Source organism: Bubalus bubalis, chromosome 8 (assembly GCF_019923935.1).
Source record: "Bubalus bubalis isolate 160015118507 breed Murrah chromosome 8, NDDB_SH_1, whole genome shotgun sequence".
Lineage (NCBI taxonomy): Eukaryota > Metazoa > Chordata > Mammalia > Artiodactyla > Bovidae > Bubalus > Bubalus bubalis.
This window is the reverse complement of record NC_059164.1, coordinates 48,908,165-48,932,857: the sequence shown is the minus strand read 5'-3', so window position 1 is coordinate 48,932,857 and position 24,693 is coordinate 48,908,165. Positions and strand designations below refer to the sequence as shown.

The following is a 24,693-nucleotide window of genomic DNA, read 5'->3' as shown; positions in this document are numbered from 1 at the left end:
CAACAGCACATGAACTGAGAACGTCCAGATGTTCAAGCAGATTTAGAAAAGGCAGAGGAACCAGAGATCAAATTGCAACATCCATTGGATCATAGAAAAAGCTAGAGAATTCTAGAAAAAACATATACTTCTGCTTCATTGACTACCCTAAAGCCTTTGACTGTGTGGATCACAACAAATGGGAAAATTTTTAAAGAGATGGGAATACCAGACCACCTTACCTGCCTCCTGAGAAATCTGTTTGCAGGTCAAGAAGGAACAGTTGGAGTTGTCCAGTTCCTAATTTGGACTGGATCCAAATTAGGAAAGGAGTATGTCAAGGCTATATATTATCACCCTGCTTATTTACCTTATATGCAGAGTACATCATGAGAAATGCTGGGCTGGATGAAGCACAAGCTGGAATCAAGATTGCCAGGAGAAATATCAATAATCTCAGATATACAGATGACACCACCTTAATGGCAGAAAACAAAGAGGAACTAAAGAGCCTCTTGATGAAAGTGAAAGAGGAGAGCGAAAAAGCTGGCTTAAAACTCAACATTCAAAAAATGAAGATCATGGCATTCAGTCCCATCACTTCATCACAAATGTATGGGGAAACAATGGAAACAGTGACAGACTTTATTTTCTTGGGCTCCGAAATCACTGCAGATGGTGACTGCAGCCATGAAATTAAAAGATGCCTGCTGCTTGGAGAAAGAGCTATGGCCAACCTAGACAGTATATTAAAAAGTAGAGACATTACTTTACTGACAAAGGTCCATATAGTCAAAGCTGTGGTTTTTCCAATAGTCGTGTATGGATGTGAGAGTTGGACCATAAAGAAAGCTGAGTGCCAAAAAATTGATGCTTTTGAACTATGGTGTTGGAGAAAACTCTTGAGAGTCCCTTGAACTACAAGGAAATCAAACCAGTGAATCCTAAAGGAAATCAGTCCCAAATATTCATTGGAAGGACTGATGCTGAAGCTGAAACTCCAATACCTTGGCCACCTGATGCAAAGAACTAACTCATTGGAAAAGACCCTGATGCTGGGAAAGATTGAAGGCAGGAGGAAAAGGGGATGACAGAGGATTAGATGGTTAGATGGCATCATGGACTCAATGGACATGAGTTTGAGCAAACTCTGGGAGTTGGTGATGGACAGGGAAGCCTGACGTGTTGCAATCCATGGGGTCGCAAAGAGTTGGACACGACTGAGCCACTGGACTGAACTACCATGTACCAGGTGCCTCTCTAAATAAACCAAAGATCCTGCTCTCACTGAATTTATATTCATTGCAGTGGGAATAAAAGGAAGGAGAGACAGAAGCAGACTGTTAAGTGTATTTGGAAAATATGCATCAGTTGACAGTAAGTGCTATGGACAAAAATAGGCAGAGTTTTGAGCAGAAATTTACAGGAATTAAAGAGTAGGCAGACCTTCACTATCTGGGTGGAAAGAGAAAACCAGTGTAAACCCCAAGGACAGGTGCATCCCTGGTGTGTGTAAAAGCAGCAGGGCGGCCAGTGTGGCCAGGCTGACTAATCCAAGGGTGACAGGCAGAGAAGAGGTCGGGAAAGTCCAGGGACTCAATGCGTAAGACTTTGGCTTTTGCTTTCAATGAAGTAGAGAGCCATTGAAGGAGCTGCTTCACCTGACACAGAACAGATAGTAAGAACATCACTTCGGTTCATGCCTGGAGAATAGAGAGGACAGAAAGAAGAAAAGAGCAGCCTGTTAGGAGACCAGTGCTGTGATCTGGACAACAGTTGATGGGAACTCTGACTTGGGTAGTAGTAGTTGAGTGGGTAAGAAATAGATTCCAAATATAATTTCAAAGTCTCTTCCAGGATTTTTGGGGGTCAGGATGGAGGCATGAGAGAGCAGAATCAAAGGTAACCCCAAAGACTGAGACTGAACAACTGGTAAAATGCAGTTGTCCTTTCCTAAAACAGCAGAAGCCCATGAAGGAAAGGAAATAAAACTGTTCCGAATGTTTTGTGTCTTTTTATTGTTTTTGGTATTTTATCCCCAGTAACAGCTAATATTTTTTAGTTAATTTTTTATCTTATATTGGAATATAGTTGATTTGCAGTGTGTGTTAGTTTCAGGTATACAGCCCAGTGACTCAGTTACACATATACAAATTCTTTTCCCATTTAGGTTATTACAGAGGACTGAGCACAGGTCCCTGTGCTATATACAGTAGATGCTTGCTTATCATCTATTTTATATACAGTAGTAACAATAGTTACTTAGGCATTTAGTGCCCAAGTGCCTGTCGCTTGGCTAAGGACTACATGAGTTATCTCATCTATTTTTTACAGCAGCCCCAGGAGGCAACTCAGATGACGTCACTTTTTAGGTGAGGGAACTGAGGCACAGGGAAATGAAGTCATTCATTAGTCATTGTAACGTCTGTCCACCCCTTCTCTAAACTTAGGGGATTGTTTGTTGCTCTGCTCTCCTACCCTTCCAAGCCTCCCGTTAGCATGTTACTTTGGAGGTAGCATGTGTTTCTGCTTGGAGACTAGGAACCAGGGTTTTGAACGCAAGAAGCCTGGGAGGCATCCTTGTGAAGGTATCCAGTGAGTTAGAGCTTCATGAGTCAGAAGAAAGATTCAGGGCTCTTTCCAGCCATTCGTGGATGTTAGTGCAGAGATGCTTCTTACAGTCAGTCTGGAGAAGAGAATTGAGGGAAGAAATGCAGGTGATGAAGAGCGCAGCCTGGGGGCTGAGACCAGGGCCCTCCTAGGGCCAGACATTTAGGGAGCAAAGAAAAGTAGATGATAAAGATCAGTGGCTTCAGTAAGAAGAAAACAGAGAGAGGAGCTATCCCCAGAACAAGGGGAAGAAAAAGGGCCAAGAAGACAGAATATCAGTCGTTTCAAACATTGCTGAGAGATGAGACAGCTTCCAGTCTGATCGAGAAATAACTATTGAATTTGGCAACATGGGGGTTGCCATTGTCCTTGACAGGAATCCTTTGGGTGGAATGGTGGGAAGGGTTGAAAATACTTGTGGGGAATACATTCTATTCTCAGTGACTTGATTTCCTTTGAAATCACAAGCTGTTCACATTACAGAAGATAAAATCTAGCTTTCACATTTCATTTCCATTTTCGACTCTTATATGAAATCACTCAGAGAAGGTATCACAGAGAAGTGGAAAATATATATATAAATGGATAAATGGACAAAAATATTTTTCATATGATTATGTAATAACTTTTTCAGATTTTGAAAGCATAAGTAACCAATCAAGTAGAACTGAGTGATATCTATGGTTTAGAATAACAGTATCCAACTCTCACTGCCAAAGTGAAGCCCAGTAATTGGCTTTTGCTTCTTATTCAGAAATGATGACTTTTCTGCTTAATAAAGAGAGGTTTACATGTGAAGTCTCAGAATCATCTGAATACGAAACTAATTTATTTTCATATTGCACTGCTGGTTATGTCATTTCCATACATTTAGGCCGTTGACAATGCCTCTGGATTTTTGAAGTGAAATTGCATGTGGGTATGAGAAAAAAATTCAGATATGTGTAGCATTCTCCTGGCAAGATGACCTTACCAAATTATTCCTATCTGCATACATTTTTTTCCCAATGCAATACAAAGGAATTCAATGGGCAAAGTGTTCCCACCCTCATAAAATCCCATTCCCTTTCATTTGATCTCCCAACACTAATCCACAATAAAATACAGCAGGAGAAATGAAAGAAGATAAATATATCCCTATATTTAACTCTTTGTATTCATAAAATAAACATACATTATTTTTCTGAGTTATTTTTTAAAACAACTCTTTCCCTGGTTAGTGACTTCCAACCATGAATTTACAACCGCCAACCAAACCCCCATCCTGACCACAAACTTGGTTCACATGGTTAACCGGCATCCTTTCAAAGTCTGTCTCCAGATTTCCCTGCCTTCTCCCACCCAAGGGAGCTGCAGGCTTCTACCCATCATTTTGCATTTCATGATGATTGGGTAGGGTACCTGCTGCTGGAGGAACATAGCTGTTTGACTCAGACTGAGAAATCCTCCTCCCAGGAGATGTTAACACTTGGCCAGAGGCAACTGAGAGGTGCGATTTTTCCTAGTTCTCTCACTTCAGATCTGAAGCACTCTCCCAGTGAACTGAGTCAGAAGCCTCAGGAAGCATGCTAGCCAGCCAAGTGTAAGTTCACACATAGATCAGTGGTCCCACTTCCCTGAGTCCTTCATCTCCTTAGAAAATCTCCCCTCCTTTCTTAAGGCTAGACGTTTCCTTGGACCTGAGGGGAAGTCTGTTGTTAAACGTGAAACTGGGAAGTCACAGTGCTGCTTGTACTCATTTAATTACAGAGATTCTATGAAGGACCAGGTGCATTTTCAGGGCTACAATAGCGGCCCAAGCAGATGACGGTCTCTGCCCTTCTGGAACTTAAGTTCTAGTTCAGGGAGATGGGCTATGAGCCATACACACAACAGGTAAAACATACTGTATGTGAGAAGGTAATTGGTAACACAGAAAAGAAAAGATAGAGGAGGTGAGGGAGGCTGGGTATGGGGGGGCCTCTGAGGCACACATGTGCATCGTTAAATCAATATTGCAGCCTGTTGTTAATTGCCTGTTTGCTGCCTGATTCTCCAGTTAGATCCCTATCCTGCACTCAGACAAGGCAGGGACCTTAATCCGTCTGACAGTTTGTCCAGGGCCTAGGTCATCACCATCAGATGCTCTCACAGTATTGAGTGTCTGACTGTGTATGTAGATGCAACCCAAGTTAACATCCTTATAAGCTTCCATAATGCATTTTCCGAGATATGTGTGTATCTGTGATTAATACTCGTTCAGTTCAGTTCAATCACTCAGTCGTGTCCGACTCTTTGTGATCCCATGGACTGCAGCACGCCAGGCCTCCCTGTCCATCACCAACTCCTAGAGTTTACCCAAATTCATGTCCATTGAGTCGGTGATGCCATCCAACCGTCTCATCCTCTGTCATCCCCTTCTCCTCCCACATTCAGTCTTTCCCAGCATCAGGGTCTTTTCCAGTGAGTCAGTTCTTCACATCAGGTGGCCAGAGTACTGGAGTTTCAGCCTCAACATCAGTCCTTCCAATGAACACCCAGGACTGATCTCCTTTAGGATGGACTTCACTTTTTGCCATAAGGGTGGTGTCATCTTCTCCCACACCACAGTTCAAAAGCATCAATTCTTTGACACTCAGCTTTCTTTATAGTCCAACTCTCACATCCATACATGACCACTGGAAAAACCATAGCCTTGACTAGACGGACTTTTGTTGGCAAAGTAATGTCTCTGCTTTTTAACATGCTGTCTAGGTTGGTCATAACTTCCCTTCCAAGGAGTAAGCGTCTTTTAATTTCATGGCTTCAGTCACCATCTGCAGTGACTTTGAAGCCCAAGAAAATAAAGTCTGCCACTGTTTCCCCATCTATTTCCCATGAAATGATGGGACCAGATGCCATGATCTTAGTTTTCTGAATGTTGATCTTTAAGCCAACTTTTTCACTCTCCTCTTTCACTTTCATCAAGAAGCTCTTTAGTTCTTCACTTTTTGCCATAAGGGTGGTGTCATCTGCATATCTGAGGTTATTGATATTTCTTCCAGCAATCTTGAGTCCAGCTTGTGCTTCCTCTAGCCCAGCATTTCTCATGATGTACTCTGCATATAAATTAAATAAGCAGGGTGACAATATAACAGCCTTGACATACTCCTTTTCCTATTTGGAACCAGTCTGTTGTTCCATGTCCAGTTCTAACTGTTGTTGCTTCCTGACCTGCATACAGATTTCTCAAGAGGCAGGTCAGGTGATCTGGTACTTAGGGATTAACTTAAATGTTAGGAAAAGTCACACAAACTCATTCCATAAAACATTTTTTGGTTTACACTTGTTTTCTAAAACCCTTCACTGGGCAGCTTTAGTCTCACCTCTGCCCCCACTCTAGAGAAGTTAGGGTCTGGCAGGTACAGTTGGGATTTTAATTCATATGTCTTTTCTTTTTGCGATTATTTGCTTTTACTCAAAAGAGCTTTATAGAGGAAAAAAATACATGCAAGTGAAGTTCACAGGACTATTTATTAGTAGATACAGTTATCTTGCTAATTTGGAAAGTGGCCACTTTGTGATGGAATGATCTAGATACCTCTCTGCCATTCTCCAGCCTTTCAAAGACTTCCACAGAGTGAGAGAGTTTCCCAAGGTCTGAATGGAGACCTTTACTTTTCCAATGTGCTCCCAGAGGACACCCGGGAAGACTACATCTGTTACGCCAGATTTAATCACACTCAAACCATACAGCAGAAGCAACCAATTTCTGTTAAGGTGATTTCAGGTAAGAGTTCAATTTCCAAAAACTCTCTTGCAATGATGTTTACAAATGTGTGCAAGTATGTTAACTATTAATTCCCACTAACTTTGAAGTAAACAGATTCATTGATCAGAGAAGTACCTGTGAATAGTCATGAAAGTGTTGGCATGTGTATTATAGGAAGCTTGCCTACTTTACTGTATTGTACAGTTTTTACTGTTATTACCATTCTTGTTTCTATGACAACTTCCTGAATCTATTGGTTTGGCCAGAACATTGGTAAGATGTTACAGAAAAAGCTGAATGAACTTTTTGGCCAACCCAGTTCTTAGTGTTCTGAGCATTTGCTTGTGGTTTATGCTCCACAGTGCCATTAACTGGGAGTCCTGCAGCTTCAGTTATATGTCTGCATCTTACTGGTTGGGGGTGGCTCAGTGAATTAATGAAATAGTCATGTACAATGCAAAGCACTGTTTTTACTAGGTTGGGATGGCACTTGGTCAGCATGGTGGTTTATGTTTTGTTGCCCAGTACTTTTTTTTCTTTTTTTACAATTCTCTCTCCACTTCTTTTTGCATTCTTCATAATATTCTGTTTATTTCAGTGGATGAATTGAATGACACTATAGCTGCTAATTTGAGTGACACTGAGTTTTATGGTGGTGAGTTTTGGTGATTGATTGTAACTGGTATTTCTTCTTCATTGTAGAATTTAGTTCACTAACTTCACCTCCATGGCTGTTTAACCTGATTTCTTTACAAAATTCCTAGTTACATGTTTAATACCACTAGAATCAATGTATGTTTCATATAAATTTAGCTTTGAGCTCTCAAACATGTCATTAAAACATGTTCCATGTTGTATGTATAATAACAAAAGTTACTATAACTGTTTTCATGTAAAGAATCATCCCACAAAATTTGGAGAAAAAATCTTTCATATATGTTTAGAATTACATTTTTCATTTTTTGTCTGGCTCATAAACTTTTCTCATAGATTAATAAGAATTGGCAAGGTACATTAACCTGCTAAAATACTAACATCAAAGTCTTAATAACCTTTAGCAACTAACGTTAACCGGATTTTGACAGGAAAGCATTGTATTTTCCATCTGTTTTCACATGACCTTATCAATGTCATATAATTAGAAATAGTATTTCTCTTAATTTAGTTTAAAATCAAGACACTATCTTCAGTGGAAATAATCTTTTAAAAATAGATTTAACATCATTCTTTTAAAAGGAAAAGAATTTTATTTCCTTAAGGGAAACATGGATCTTAAATATAGAGTCTATGAATGAAAATTATGGGTTCTGAATATGGGGTCCTCTTAAATTATCCATAAGCTCAAATTTCTGCTGTACTAATTTTTTACCCTTGAGATATGAAGTAAAAAGCACTAAGGTACTATCAATGGCCAGGGTAACATACCATAACTCCTGCCTTACTTTTATTTTATTTTTACCTTATTTCATATTATTTTATTTTATATTAAAATACTCCTGAAAAATATGGACCTCGAAATCACCTTCAAAGTGATTTTTCAAAGGGGTATGATTTCCTCCACCATCTCTAAAATCTAAGGAAAACTCTTAATTTGTCTTCAGTAATACCTTTTCTGGTGTTCAGCTTTTTCTTCTAAGTGAGGATAATTTATATATTATCTTTTCAGTTTTTATGAGCATCAAGTAGATAACACATTCAAGTGTTGCACACTCTTAAAGGGCTCTTAGAGCCTCGAGATGGTAGGATATCTACTTTAAGTTCTTCTGAGATGCCACCAGAGGATAAGGACACATTTAGGCCAGGTCTCCATATGATTTTTCTTCATGAAACATAAAGGTAGTCTCTCTCTCTCTCTCTCTCTACATATATATATATATATATATATATATATATACACACACACCTCCCTGAGATCTCTGACTTGAGCCCTCTTTATTTTTCCATTGAGGAAACCAACTTTAATTTCTTTAACTTCACCCATAATCTGTGGCACACATTTGCCAGACCTCTGCCAGTCACTTTCTAGTTTTGTTTTGTTTTCTGTAAACCTTGCAATTTTGGGTATCTTGATATATTAGATGTCCACCATGATTTATCTTCATGATTAATTAATGGAATTGACTATAATATTGTCCCTAGGGTAAACCAAAAGACCTTGTCCATTGTCATATCTTTCAGAAAAACCTAACATCTTCCAGAAAATAGATAGCTCATTTTCCCTTTGACCTGAGTACTCATCTTGAGAGGTGGATAATTTGATAACATAATTTTCCTCTCTATGTCTACATTTTGAAACTTTACCAACCCACCAAAAATACATAGAACCCTAAACCCAAATTAGGAAAATATACAAAGGAAAATAGTCCTCAATATTAGTTCTTATGCAACCAAAATAGTTTCTACTTCTGGCCAACTGAGTATGGCTATTTATAAGGCAAGGAGTATGTATGTATTTGTTTAACAAATTTCACAATCAATAGTAAATCGATTTGAAAAGGGATTAGATTTTTAGACAGTGAATTGTTCTTCTAGAAATCCATATTCTTACTTGGAATGCATATTGATCTTCTTGTTTGCAGCTAAATCACATAGACAGAGGCCACCAACATTTTTAACTCCAGACGGCAATACAAGTCGCAAAGAGGAATTAAGAGGAAATGTCCTTTCCCTTGAGTGCATTGCAGAAGGGCTGTGAGTTAACACTGTCTGTCTTGATGTCCATTTCTTATATAAACATAGTAGATTGGTAGAGAGACATTAATATTGTTTCATAGCAGGAATCACTGATAGAGACTCCATTAAGCAATCGAGAAAAATGTTATGATTACTTCCAAAACAGGCCATGTGTTATTTCATATTATGAAAATATTTTGTTAATGTAAATGTTCCTTTAGAAATAAGTGTCAGTAATCACCTTATGATTGTTGTAATTAAGCTTATTATTTTGCTACTGTTGTCTAACAGATCATCTCAAAACTTAGAGGCTTAAAACCAATAGCTATTTGTCATTTATGATTTGTCTACAAGTATGCAGTTGTGCCGTAACAGGGCTGGCTCTGACTGATTTCATTTGAGCCTGCTTACGCATCTTCTGAGCAGCTCAGCCTTGGGTTCACAGCTCTGGGTCTCCTGCTGTTAGCAGGGCAGTGGAGCTTCTGATCATGAATTTTTCACATCCTTCTAGGCAATCGAGCTCTGGCTGATTCTCCTGACAGCGGAGGCTTATTCAGCCTCTTAGTGCCTAGCCTTGACACTGGCATGCTGTCCCATCCTCTACCTCCTAGCGCTGGTCACCAGACCAGCTTCTTTGCAGCTGTCTCATCTATGTGTATACTTAGTTACTTAGTCGTGTCCAACTCTTTGTGACCCCATGGACTGTAGCCAGCCAGGCTCTGTCCATGGGAATTCTCTAGGCAAGAATACTGGAGTGGGTTGCCATGCCCTTCTCTAGGAGGTCTTCCCAATCCAGGGCTCGAACCCAGGTCTCCCACATTGTAGGTGGATTCTTTACCATCTGAGCCACCAGGGAAGCCCTGTCTCATCTATGCACACCTCAAAACTGATACCACCCCCAGAACCCATGTGCCCTTGAGAGGAATCCCAGGGAAGCCTCAGCTCAGCTGCAGGAACAGCTGTTATGTGAGGCAAACGCTGGAAGCAAGCTTCTGAATACTTTCCTCTCATGCCTGGCATAGAGTAAGTACCATTGATAAGGCACATTTGCTGGAACATTGACTGGACTCTCAGAAACATGTTGTGTTGTGTTTTTATCAGTGCTGTCCTTGACCTGGTGACTCAGAGTATCACATTCCTTCCTAGAAGCCCAGAATCGGCCTCCAGGAAAAATTTTATTAATACCTCTGGAGACACATGGAGGCCCCTGCTGGCCATGTCAAGAAATACTACTCATGACCCAGTTCATCAAGTATATCTGTTCAGTTATTTTTATTCAAGTAAACAAACAAAAACAATTCTACAACCCATTAATCCCACTAGTATTTCTAATGATAAATATTGTGTTCTTCCTGAGGGCCTGGACCATTCTTTTTTTTTTTTTTTTTTTTATCTTCCCAACACACAACTTAATACTTGGCCTATAGTTTGTGTTTATGTGTGTTTATGTGTTTATGTGTCCAACTCTGTGACCCCACGAACTGCAGCCCACCGGGCTCCTCTGTCCATGGGATATTCCAGGCAACAATACTGGAGTGAGTTGCCATTTCCTTCTCCACGGGATCTTCCCAACCCTGAGACTGAACCCCTGTCTCTTGGGTTTCCTGCTTTGGTCTTTACCGCCAGCACCACCTGGGAAGCCCTGGTCTATATAGTTTGGGCCGAGGCGTGCTTAGTCACTCAGTCATGTCTGACTCTGGGAACTCACGGACTGTAGCCCACCAGGCTCCTCTATCCATGTTGAGTCTCCAGGCAAGAATACTGGAGTGGGTTGCCATGCCCCCCTCCAGGGGATCTATAGTTTAGTGCTTAGTAAATACACTGAATGGATTTTTATTTTACCCTCATGAAAACCTTCTCAGGTCACCAGATCAAAACAAGCATTATTGTCTCCATTAAGGCAATGGAAGAAACTGAGGCCCCAAAAGTCCAGAGATCCAAAATCAGAGAGCAGTTTAGGAGTAGGGTAGGAATTTTGAAGCAGATCTTTTTAACTCTAAGCCTAAGTCTGACTTTTCATCTGTCTCTATAGTTCATAATTTAATAAGAAACATAGATGAGAAATGGTATAAGTAACATGTGAGTTGGGCCTACCTCTGTCAATTGATATAATGTTTTAAAAATATCACTAATAATGAAATTAAAATAACAGCATGATTCCTCTAATCACTTCATTCACATCATCAGATAGCCTGTTATAAGATAGGGAGATTCTTCCATTTGGTATGGAAATATGTATGGAAGTTTATGGGCACAAAAACTAACCTTAGGTTAGTTTTTCTCTAACCTTTCTTTCTCTAACCTTTTTAAGTCTGGCTGATTAAAAAATTGTAACTTGAAGGACTGCCCTGGCAGTCTAGTGGCTAAGAGTACAGGGGGTATGGGTTCAGTCCCTGGTCAGGGAACTAAGATCCCATGTGGCTCATGGCCAAAAAACCAAAACATAAAAAGAGAAGAAATATTAGAACAAAAATTCAATGAAGACTTTTAAAATGGCCCACATTAAAAAAAAAAGTTAAAAAAGATTGCAACTCTGTATCATTAATTTCATGGTCATTCTTTTGATCGATATAGTCCAGGCATGCAAAATTTTCCAAGAGTGTCTCCTTCATCAGAACTTTGAAGATAATAATTAGGTCCCTTCAGTCAAGTAAGTCTCACTGCCATTCTCAACAGATCCCTGAAGTCATCATGGTGTGCCATCAGTTAGCTTGTGTGAAAATGGTAACTTACAGACTGAAATGTAAGGTTTTGAGCATTACTTAATTAAAGTGTGGTGCTACTTAAAATATTTATCTGTTCCTCATGATCTTTATCACGAATTTTTTTTGTGATGTTATTTTCTGTTTACCTTATCAGGCCTACCCCAATTATTTACTGGATAAAAGAAGATGGAACACTCCCCATCAATCGGACATTTTATAGGAACTTTAAGAAAACTCTGCAAATCATTCAGGTTACAGAAGCAGACTCTGGAAATTACCAGTGTATAGCCAAAAATGCATTAGGAGCCATCCATCATACCATTTCCGTCACAGTTAAAGGTATATCATTGTCTAAAATGCATGGTTCTTGCCTCCATGAGAATCTTTCATTAAATGCCTTTAATTATATTCTTCGGTAATAATAATGTAAATTTATATCAGTACTCATGGTACGTTGAATCTCTTCTCATTGCCATTTATAGTGCTTTTAAATCAGGTTAAAACTTTGCTCCCTCAGATCTTCCTTGCAGAGGATTCCAATTAATAAATGTTGAAAGAATGAAGGAAATAGAAAATCACCATTAGAATTCCACAGTTGTAACTGCTGTAGGCAAGAGCTAAAATTACTGGATGCCCCCTTGCCTCTTCAGAGCAGTCCCTCAAAGTGATCTGAGAGTCCTGTCTCCTGGGCGTACATTTTAATAAAATATAACTCTCAAAAGTAAATAAATAAAATGATGAAATTACTTGGTCAAACTTTCAAGAGAAACAGGTTGTTTGCATAGCCTCAGTGTTTTTTCTCCCCTTAGCCACCCACATCCAGATTAATTACTGAGGCAGGTTTAATATATGTCCACAGATTCTTCACTCCTCATCCTTTAAGGAGAGAGAGCTTAATCGCCCTCCCCTTGAGTAAGGGCTGAAGTTGCCTGCTTCTAGTGAACAGAATGTGGGAAGCAGGAAAATGGTAACTTTACAGTGGAGAGAGCTGGCAGGCATCACTCTAACCAAGTGATCGAGGTTCATAAACCAGAATAAGCCATGTCGATGTTGTGTGCTCCCAGATTTAATGCAGTTAGAAGGTTCAATCACTCAGAACCTCAGTTGAATCGTGAAAAATCATCAGGAAAAACTCGAGTGAAAACCGGTGTACCATAGTGGGTACCAGTGGGGAGAGGGAAGGAGGGAGGGCAATAAAGAAGTAGGAGGTTAAGAGGTACGAACTATGATTTTCAAAATAAGCTACAAGGATCTATTGTACAACACAGTATTTGATAATAATAATTGTATTTGATAATAACTGTAAATGGAATATAATCTTTTTTAAAAAAGAATTATGATGATACTAATGATGCTGGTTGGATGGTGATTATAATCTAGCAATTCAGGAATTCTTCACTCAGAAATCACTAAATTTGACCTTAGGTGGAAAAGCTTTTGTTTCTCTTAAAACCTTCCTATTGATCTGTATGAGAATTCAATAGTCGCTGGTATAAACATTCTCTAGAAATGAGGGCGTGTTGGAATGGTTCACAAAATATTTTGGTCACAGATAAGAAATGGAGAATGTGCCTTAGGAAAAATATGAAGATTAATCAATTTAGTAAGCTTGATTTATCCCTGAAAGAATTCAATTGACTAGTACTCCTTTCTAAGTCTAGAAAGAAGTTCAAAGAAAAATTGCTTTATGAAAAAAAAAGAGATGATAGAGAACTTATTTATAGAGTTGGGGAAGTAATTAACATTGATACGTTTACACAGCTAACACACATATAATTACTTTTCTCCACTTCTGTCCTGATAATGATAAAACTAGAATATTGTTCCTTGTTATAAAAAATGAAAAGCTCTTGATTAAAAAAAAAAAAAGATGTTCTACAAAATAACTTACTAGTAGTCTTTAAAAGTCTCAGGTTCATGAAAAACAAAGAAAGACCAAGAAACTTTCAGATCAGAGGAAACTAAGTAGGAAGATGTGACAATTAAATGCAATGTGGTATCCAGGACAGGGTCCTGGAACAGAAATAAGACAGTGGAAAAACAGGAAAGTCTAGTACAGTGTGTAGTTGGGTTGATGGTATTGTAGCAATGCTAATTTCTTGTTCTGGTATCTGTACCATGGTTTTGTAAGATGTTAACATTAGAGAAAGCCGGTGAAGGACTTACAGGAACACTATACTCACTTGGCAGCGCTTCAAAAACTGCAAAGCTTTAAAAATTGCTTACTAATTTTATAACTGTATATATTCTACAGGGCTTAGAATTTAAATTCCTCTTTCGTATCCCTATCTGTACCTCTAAATTGCTGTACAACTTTAGAGAAATCTGTTACCTCTTTGATATCTGATCCATACAGTGTAGAACAAGATGATGATATTTGAATCAAAAGGCTCTTGAAATGATACATAGATGTCAGTGAGTCTCTTTAAACATTCTTTTGAAAATCTGAAGTGTTCTTTGAAGTATAACTTAGAAGTCTGTACACTCTTAAAAAAAATGAAATTAACAAATGGTTTGCAACATACTTATTTTTATCATTAAGATGGTTCGGTGTACTAAATTTCCTAGAATAATTGATTAAATTTTGTGGTGTTTTTCTCCTTTTCTCGTAAAGCGGCTCCATACTGGATCATAGCACCTCAAAATCTTGTGCTGTCCCCTGAAGAGGATGGAACCCTCATCTGCAGAGCGAATGGCAACCCAAAACCCAGAATTAGCTGGTTATCAAATGGAGTCCCGATAGAAAGTAAGTTTCCTTGATTGGCTCCAGTCGCAGTGTGTTTTTGGAGCATAGTGATTTCTCCACAGGAGACAAATGATGATAAAATAGCTTGACTTAAGGAAGGAAGTCATGTATAAGTTACACAGAAGGACCAGATTACCTTTAGATTTTAATTTTGTTATCTTTAGGCATAATTTATTATGACTGAATTGTTTATGCTATTAACAGAACAGCATGCACTGATTGGAAATTTGCAGTTGTTCTTGTTTTTTGTGTGAGTCATAGGAACAGTGACAGGGTGAGAAATAAACACCCACTGGAAAGTTCACATTATCTTCTTTGTTCAAAATGTCAAGTGATGTGTGGAAACATCACAGGAGTTGGAGGAGGTGTTAGGGAGGCTAGGAATAGAGACAGTGGATATGGCAATAAGAAATACAGCTGTCTTAATTTAAAGAGGTTTTAAAGTATTAGGCGTATTCCTAATAGAGCTCAGATGTTCCCAAGTTCTCCAGTCTTGAGAGGTCACTGTTCCATTTAATGCCCAAAGAAGAACATATCTTCTGACCTCAGTCGTATGCTGGATGTTCTGTCTTTGACCCGTCTTCCCTCCCCAAGTATTACTGAGATAATTCCTGAACAATGTTTACATGATCTCAACTGCCAAGTATCACCTCTTCTGCCACCTTCCCTGGACCACTCCAGCTCTCAGCCAGCTTCTCCAGGCTGCCTAGAACAGTCCCCCAGAGTGTAGCCACAGGCTGTCCCTCAATCTTCTAAGTCATAGCAAAGACCAGTTTTACAAGACTTGATTAGATGCTTGAGTCTCATAGAAGGGCATTATAGCAAAGAAAAAAAGAAAATTAAAATGGATATTGCATCTCCCTCCTCTTGGATTCCTAAGCATGGCCATCCACAGAGAGCCCACTGCCTCTCCGTTTTCTTGATTCCACCTACCACCAGCTGCTATTGACAGGAGAATCTTTGGATGTTTTCCCCTTCTTAGGAGAGAGAGAGAAAAATTGGTTTCTGTTTAAAACCCTGCATCATGTTCACCCTCCCTATCAGTAGCATAATAATCTGTAAAGCCATTCATTAAAGACAACCTTCAGAATTAAGATACGATATAGAGCAGCTTGACTCCTCATTCCTTCCAAAGTGAAAATCACTCAGTCGTGTCCAACTCTTTGCGACCCCATGGACTATACAGTCCACGGAATTCTCTAGGCCGGAATACTGGAGTGGGTAGCCTTTCTCTTCTCCAGGGGATCTTCCCAACCCAGGGATCAAACCCAGGTCGCCCGCTTTGCAGGCGAATTCTTTACCAGCTGAGCCACAAGGGAAGCCCAAGAATACTGGAGTGGGTAGCCTATCCCTTCTCCAGCAGATCTTCCTGACCCAGGAATCCAACTGGGGTCTCATGCATTGCAGGCAGATTCCTTACCAACTGAGCTATCAGGGAAGCCCTTCATTGCCTCCAAGCCAGAATCAGAAATTGGTTCTACTCTCCCATACCCAAAAGATCCATTAAACTGGCTTTCATGAAATAGTCTTCACCCTAAGATGAATCTGAAAAATACTGGCAGATTTTAAACAGCCCAAGTTCCTGATAATTCTCACCATCAAGGTCTTACTGCTCCAGGTCTAGGTAGAGTGAGAGACCCGCTTCTGTGAGTGTTTATTAGTAGTTTGTCACAGAACACAATCTTTATCAGATGCGCAGAATCAGACAGCCTGTGTTTATTGTAAAAGGAAATATGTTCCTGGAAGAGCACAGATACATAAGGGTCCAGCAAAATGGGTTTGGATATTTCTACTCCTAATTTTAGCTAGGATCAGAATCAGGAAGAACTGCAGAATATTTTGTGGTTGTGCATTGGGAAGCTGTTGCCACTCTCAGGGACATATGAGTGAAAACTGAGAAGTGGAAGGAAGCCCTGAACTAAAAAGTAAGTTTTCTGGTAGGAATGTATTCAGAATGGCAATAAGGGATGGAGCATGCTCAGCACTTTCGGTAGCTGAAGTTTCGTAGCTCAGAGATTCTGTGCCGATTTATGGAAGGTTAAACATACCCCTGAGATCTGGCCTCCGTGAAACTGACAAGTGGGAGGGGACATCCATCATTTCTCATTGGGGAAACTGTGGAGCCAGGGAATGTTGCAAAGATAAAGCCTTAAACTCAGCAGCCAGAATGCAATCAGAAGCAGAGGGAAATTGAGATGTAGGTGGGTCAGTGACACAGGGATGAGGGGAGATAAAATAAGGAAGCTGATCTTTCCTTCTGTTTCTCTCAGCTTGTGATCCTTCCAAACGAGGCACAGGTGGTGCCTCTCAGGGAATCTGTAACTCCAGCTGTATTGAGAGTTTTGCACTATTTGGGTATAACATAAGTAAGACTGAAGGGTGTAATGTCCAGCACAGGGAATATAGCCAGTATTTTGTAAATTTATTTGGAGTATGAGCTATTATAAAATATTGAATCACTGTGTTGTACACCTGAAATTAATATAATATTGTAAGTCAACTAGACTTCAGTTTTTAAAATGAGCTTTGAAGTTTCACTCATAGACATTCCCCTTTAAATGAAATATTTGGGGGAAGGATCAACTATGAAAGGCTGGCATTTGGGGGATGGGGTGTAGGTCCCTGGAGACAAGTGGAACCTGTCTGCTATAACCCCAGATCATCTGATTGGGTCCAGAGCAGAAAGAGTTAGAATAAAATCTCTCAAATCAGGTTCAAAACCAGTTGATTTCTTCCATCCCCAAAGTATGTCTTAAGAGACTGAGCAGAGCTGGGATCAGAGTTGACGATGCCTGCAGATCAAGGGCCCCTCTGCCTCTGGTATGCCTCAGAGTGGGCACTCTGGTGGACAAGTAGGAAGAGAAAATGCCATGCAGCCTGGCAGCAAAGCCAGGGACTCAGTGCCGGGAGCAGATGCTGTCTGTTTATACCGAGGTGATGAGAAGTGTATAAAGAAAGCTGAGCACCAAAGAATTGATACTTTTGAAATGTGGTTTTGGAGAAGACTCTTGAGGGTCCCTTGGACTGCAAGGAGATCCGACCAGTCCACCCTAAAGGAAATCAGTCCTGAATATTCATTGGAAGGACTGATGCTGAAGCTGAAACTCCAATACTTTGGTCACCTGATGCAAAGAGCTGACTCACTGGAAAAGACCCTGATACTGGGAAAGATTGAGGGTGGGAGGAGAAGGGGATGACAGAGGATGAGATGGTTGGATGGCATCACCGACTTGATGGACATGAGTTTGAGTAAGTTGCAGGAGTTGGTGATGGACAGGGAGGTCTGGCATGCTGCAGTCCATGGGGTCGCAAAGAGTTGGACATGACTGAGTGACTGAATTGAACTGAACTGATGAGAAGTGTCCCTGGGAGGTGTCTTCCTTCACATCTGGAGGCCAAACTAAAAATGCATGGATTACTGTTTGTAATCTCAGAATTGAAAGCTGATGGGTTTGAGGCACCTGGTGGGGACTCACAGCTCTCTGCAGGAGGGCACGTTAGGGGCAGTACAGTTCCCCACCCCAACTCTCAGCCACTGGTCCATCTACAGCTTCTGGTGAATGACTTCTTGGCTAGACCCTAAGTCTGTTTTTTAAATTTTTAAATAATTTAAAAAATTTTTCAATGTTCAATTTTTTAAAAAATTTTAATTGTATTCATGTATAGTTGATTTGTAATGTATGAATTTCTGCTGTACAACAGAGTGATTCAGTTATACATGTATATACATTCTTTTTCATTTTCTTTTCTGTTACAATTTATCCCAGAATATTGAATATAGTTTCCTGTGCTCCACAGTTGGACCTTATTGTTTATCTAATCTAAATGTAATAGTTTACATCTGCTAATCCCAAATTCTCAATCCATATCCCCAGTGCTCCCCACCTATAAGTCTGTTACCTATGTCTGTGAGTCTTTCTGTAAATAATTTCATTTGAGACACTGAGTCTTAAACAGCTAGTTAAAGTGAACTCTATATGCCCCCTCCTTGCACTGACCTCCCTGATCCAAGATAGGGAGTAAATGAAGAAGAAAACTGTCCAAATATCTGTCCAAGTTTGAGGAGCCTCCTGCCTCTCCCCTGTCCGCCCTGCTTGATAATTTACCTTTTAATTCAGAGGCCTCTGAATAGAACTGAGGTTTGGGGACATTCTGGAAACAAGAAACTGCGGCTTGTCATCTATAGTTTGCTGAGTTTGCAACCCCCAGATACATTCATCAGTGAAGGATGGCAGAGAGACAGGAGAAGGCAGGAGAGAGCAAGATCTGCTACAATATACAACACAGAATCGGCATGATAAGGATTAAAGGGGGAGCCAGAGTAGACCTCAAAGGTTAGCTGGGAGCACAGGCTGGCTTGCTGACACATTCTCCCTAGGAGGTTGCAGAAACCTTGGCTGGACCAGTTGCTGAGTGACAGGGGCAGGAACAGCTGTGCTTCTGCAGCATCATAGTGCGGCATCCCACCAGGTGCCTGACCTCCCCACCAGGCACCGTGCAACAGAGAACATTATCAGAGGACCACAGTACCAGATACCTCCCCACTCCTGATGTGTAGACAGTCACCTGATGTGTCACTCTCTTCCCCCCACCTCGCCCCCACCTCTGTAGGTTCTGGCTGCCAATAAAAGGAGAAAGTGGGTCAGAACAGGAAAGGGTCAGACTTGGGTTTTGTTAGCAAAATATAGTGTTGCTGGTTTGTGACTGTGCATTTAAGACCTGGCACCTACTGTTTTACAAAACTGGAAGAATTCATTCAGAAAGAGTCAAGGCCCTAATCTCAATGTCTTTCAAAGCTCTATCCCCCTAGGACTGGCCAGGTTACTTTAAACTTTCCTTGAAGCAAAAAAAAAAAAAAAAAGTATTAAATATGGAATTTGCATAAAATATGTTTGAAACCACCTGCAGAAGTCAAGAACACAGCTGCAGAGATGCTGATGCCAAAAAAGAACTCCTAATTTTTATTGTATGACCCACAGTGTCTGGGAAAGTGTGAAAATAGAACCCAGGACCAGAAAGAAAATGTCCAAGGTCAAGGCTGTGGACACCAAGATTCCTGACCTTGTCCTGGGAGACAGTGGGAGAGCCTAGCGCTTGTAGGTCTTTAATCATACCCCTTGTGAATTGAGGTAGATCTCTCGAATTCTTCCAAGTGGAGCATCTGTAAGATCATACTATTATTATGTTAAAAGTCCCCTTTTCTCTAAAAGATGAGAAGGGGATCGAATGAAGAGAATAAGGGTAGACAGAAGGCTTCCTCCTGCCACAGTTACATATTTTGCTGATATTGGAGGGAGGGATTGAAAGACAGTGATACATAATAAGCAGGCAGAGGAAAGGAGATGTGGTCTAGGACTCCCCAAGATTCCACCAAGTCATCTTTTTTCCAAAGGGCTCAGTGGCCATCCCTTCACAGGGGATGTAATACCTACATGAAGAAAATTCATCACTTCATTCAGAGATTTGTTCTACATTATGCACAGCTGTTCAGATTTCGGGAGATGTTTATAGAGGAGACTAACTCAGGAAATCTGAGCAGTAAGTATAACATTAAACAAACCACTAAGTCTCTAGTTTCTCATCTTTGAGATACATATACTTCTCTCTCCTTAGTCTGTTTCATGAAGCTCTTTTTAAAATAAAACTATGCATTAGGTACAAAAATATTTTAAAATTTGATAGTAGTTTTTACATGTATAGTGGCACTTATTGTTTTTCTTATTTTCTAAATGTTGGAAACATTCATGGTTTTGGCCAGCCATGTCAGGAAGGGTAGAATAAAAGAAAGTATGATTGGAAAACTGTCAGCCCAGTTCTGAACCTCACCTCTGGGGCTTTGTATGGTGGTGATGTCTGTGCTCTTAAGTTTCTTCACCCAGTGTGCATTTATAGCAACCAAAGTTGGTATTCCTGGAATTAATTATTATTTCTTTGGGCAATTTGGGTTTAGATACTGGAGAGTTACTCCCACTCCATAGCCAGGACACAGAATTCAAAGGCTTCAAATCTCTCTGCACCAGTGGTTTCATTCTTTGTCCAGTACCTGCTGAGCTCCCGTATGTCACTGTGACGGTCCCGGGTTTGCTGGTGTTTCCTTAGTAAGTACTCAAGGAAAACCAAACCAGCATTTGGCGGGTAGACCAAACCCCCATGGAGAAATATGTGCTTATTTACTCTTATTACGCTTACCTAGAGGGGTTATTTGATTCCTAAATACATCCCCCAAAATAAATATTTGGAGGCTGCTCCATTTAGCAGAAATAAGGCAGATACACTCAGAGGCCTCTCAGGTTAAAGAAAAAAAAATTGGAAAGGGTTGCTAGTAGGAAAAAAAACAAGCCGTGGGCTACATAAAGGCTGTTGTAAATGGTGTGCGTTGTGCTTGATGAACCCCCACCAGGAGAAGATGGTCCTACTGGTTTTGTGAGTTGAGCTGGTCTTCCATGTTTGTGGCGAGGTAACTTTTTACTGTGGATGAAAAAACACATAACAGATCCTACTGTCAGCACAGGGAACTCTATCCAATCTCCTGGATAAAGCAGTATAGACAAATTATTTTTAAAAGAATGTATATATGTGTAAAACTGAGTCACTTGCTGTATATCAAGATTGGCGCAACATTGTAAATCAACTATACTTCAGTTAAAAACACACACACGCATAACAGAAAATTTGCCATCTTAATCATTTTTAAGAGTACAGTTCCCTGATGGCTCAGAGGGTAAAGCATCTGCCTGCAATGCAGGAGACCTGGGTTCGATCCCTGGGCTGGGAAGATCCCCTGGAGAAGGAAATGGCACCCTACTCCAGTATTCTTGCTTGGAAAATCCCATGGATGGAGGAGCCTGGTAGGCTACGGTCCACGGGGTCGCAAAGAGTCGCACACGACTGAGCGACTTCATTTAGTACTTAGTACAGTACTTTCACACGATTGTGAAATAGATCTCCAGAACTTTCTCACCATGAAAAACTGGAACTCTATCCCCATTAAACACACAGTGATGTAGGTTTTAAGAGCTCGATATATTCAAGGACCTGGGAGGGACTCCCAGCCCTCCACTGCCTGGCGGATCCATGTGCAGTCAGAATGCACAGGGAGCCCAACTTTTGGGTCCAAAACACTGAGAATAATTGATAGATGAGACTCCAGAGATGCTGCTCTCTCCTAACACGCTGTGCCGAGGCAGTGGAAGGACATTGCTGAGAATGTGTGAGTCAGCAAGGCCGAGATGATCCTAGACTTGGGATGCAGGACAGGGAACACAGGCCTCCCTGAGGGATGCTGCATTCTCAGGGTACCTGACAGTTGGCCACAGGTCTCATCCACTTTCTAGGCCAGTGTAGCATGTCATTCCTCTGCTGAGGAAATCTATACTGTGTCCAAGGAATTGAAACTTGTATTTTTATTTTGTTTGGAAGAACAGGCTCCTTAAGGCCATTTTGAAATCATTAGAATCATAAACAGTGGATGTGAGCTAAGGTGCCAACTCAAATTGTTTCTTTTTTTTTTTTTTTTTGGCCACAACACAGCATTCAGGATCTTAGTTCCCCAACCAGGGATCGAACCCATGCCCAGGCAATGGGAGCAGGGAGTCGTAACCACTAGACCCAGGGAAGTCCACCAACTCAAAGCACCGTGGGTCACTCCATCACTAGTTGAAGTAACTGGACTGTCTAAGAGAATAGTCTTTCTTCCTTTTTATTTTTCTTTTGATTTTATTTTTTTATTTTAAAAAATTTTTATTTTGTATTGGGGTATAGGGCTTCCCTTGTAGTTCAGTCAGTAGAGAATCTGCCTGCAGTGCAGGAGACCCGGGTTCAATCCCTGGGTTGGGAAGATCCCCTGGAGAAGGAAATGGCACCCCACTCCAGTAATCCTTGCCTGGAAAATCTCATGGACGGAGGAGCCTGGTAGGCTGCAGTCCATGGGATCGCAAAGAGTCGGGCACGACTGACTGAGCAACTAACACTTATTACTTACTTTATTGGGGCATAGCCAATTAGCAAACAATGTTGTGATAGTTTCAGGTCAGCTGCAAAGGGAACCAGTCATACATACACATGTATTCATTCTCTCTCAAACACTCCTTGCATCCAGGCTGCCTCATAATGTTGAGCAGCGTTCCATGTGCTATACTAAGATGATTTTCTAAGTTAGCTATCAATTGTGATTGGAATGTCAGACATACAACTACGTACAGAATGGTGTGATAGTAAATGTGTGTAGTTTTAAGCCACTAAGTTTAGAGTAACTTGCTCAGCCTCAGTAATGCAGCCTCAACTAATTAGTCATTAGCCTCAACTAATGCAGAATGAGAATGAGTGGGCATGATACTTTGAATATGTGTGATTAAACAAGGATGAATAACACTAGCGTGATGTCTTTTGTTATTTATCTTCATTAATAATCCACAGATGAAACTTTTTAAAGTGATAAAGGAGTCTAAAGGCAGTAATAAATTGTCTTAGGTGCCCATCCTTTTCCTGTCATCAAAGAGGAGAAATGGTGTTTAGAATGTAAGTACAGGCTAGTAAGTGGTTCAGGTTCCAAGAGCAGTTTAAGAGGAAGGGTACTATTATTTATTGTTTTAATTTATTTTATTGAAGTATAGTTGATTTACCATGCCACATTAATTTCTGATATACAGCAAAGTGATTCAGTTATACATAGATAGACTTTTTTTCTTATTCTTTTCCATTATGGTTTATCTGGGATATTGCATATATGGGTGCTGTTATTGAGAGTTGTTTTTGATCAGCATGCTGAGACAGATACCTAATACCCCTTTTAGTGCACTTTTAAAGCCATGTAAGGTTACACCCTAAGATTTAGTGTTCACAAAAATAAATATATGTACAATAGCATGGCATTTCCAAATTGTTGGTCATGCATTGGACTGAATTCTCATATATTGCCAACTTGTTCCATTCCGCTTTAGATACGATCAACTGTGGTCTTAACATTTTTTTTAGATACTTGAGAGATTTAGCTGAAACTTCTACCTTTAAGAGAAATTTCACACAGTTTATTTCTACTTTAGCTTCCCGAATTGCCAAAGCAGGAAAATACATATTTTCACATTTGATAATTAACCCTATACTTATTTACATATCTGTTTCAGTAAGAGGCTTTTAAAATATACAAGTTCAGATGATGTAGAGGGTTTTATATTTTTGGACTACTTTTTGCTATCTCCTCCTGGTGGCTCAGACAGTAAAGAATCTGCCTGCACTGCAAGAGACCCAAGTTTGATCCCTGGGTTGGGAAGATCCTCTGGAGGAAGAAATGGCAACCCACTCCAGTATTCTTGCCTGGAGAATTCCATGGACAGAAGAGCCTGATGGGCTATAGTCCATGGGGTCATAAAGAGTTGAATACAACTGAGTGATTAACACTGGATAATTAACTTTCCTTCTCATAAATTACAGTAATTTTTTGTGAACAAGGTAATGTTTTCCTGAATTTGTATTGCAATTTACACCTAACTTGTGGTTTATTTCTCCTACCTCTGTCAAAATAATATTGAAAAGAATCAATCCATTTAAAACTGAATGGATATCAAGTGGATACCCATGCTGATAAGTGATAACTAAATTCTGAGAAAGGAAATTGATGGTTGCTGCCTGGTTGTTGGTTTTCTTTCTTACTGCATATATACCTAGATCGGTCTTCTGCTTACTCTAAATTAGACCTCAAGTTGTACATCTTTTAAGTAAATAGGAATGAAAGTATACTTTTTGTTTTTCTTTCCAAACAGTTGCCCCTGATGACCCCAGCAGAAAAATAGATGGCGACACCATTATTTTTTCCAAAGTTCAAGAAAGATCAAGTGCAGTGTATCAGTGCAATGCCTCTAACGAATATGGATATTTACTGGCAAATGCATTTGTAAATGTGCTGGGTAAGCTCTCCCTGTATTAAAGACACAGCAGATTCAATTAATGACCATTGTTGTTTTTCATTCTTTCAGCAGAAATACATTAAGCATCTGCTGTGCAGTGGCATAGAACTTGGAGCTGGAAGGGATATAGGAAGATAGATAAGATACAATCTGGTGGTTACATTGTGTCAAACCTCTCAAAAGGAAAAGAGCATTGGTTTGCTCTTAATAACTGAATGTGACTATTGTACCATCCTTAGAAACTGACAAGTCAAATGAAAATTTCATGATTCTGATTTTTGAAAATCAGTCGTTAATCATAATGTTTAGCATTGATCTAAGTCACAGATGTATATTTATTTATCAATT

The 24,693-nt window shown here is 40.0% G+C and overlaps 1 protein-coding gene across 26 annotated transcripts in view; it reads left to right on the top strand.

The window, feature by feature from the left end:
* Positions 1–24,693, top strand: part of NRCAM (neuronal cell adhesion molecule) — a 325,353-nt gene that overhangs the window by 245,464 nt on the left and 55,196 nt on the right. For 21 of the 26 annotated variants that reach the window (XM_044946603.2, XM_044946617.2, XM_044946605.2 and 18 more), the window contains 6 exons: positions 6,167–6,337; positions 6,918–6,974; positions 8,899–9,010; positions 11,852–12,036; positions 14,312–14,443; positions 24,202–24,345. In XM_044946603.2, coding sequence (XP_044802538.2) covers positions 6,167–6,337; positions 6,918–6,974; positions 8,899–9,010; positions 11,852–12,036; positions 14,312–14,443; positions 24,202–24,345 — 801 coding nt within the window. The remainder of the gene's footprint in view (positions 1–6,166; positions 6,338–6,917; positions 6,975–8,898; positions 9,011–11,851; positions 12,037–14,311; positions 14,444–24,201; positions 24,346–24,693) is intronic. The other 5 variants (XM_044946609.2, XM_006046416.4, XM_044946614.2 and 2 more) reach the window with 1 other exon arrangement.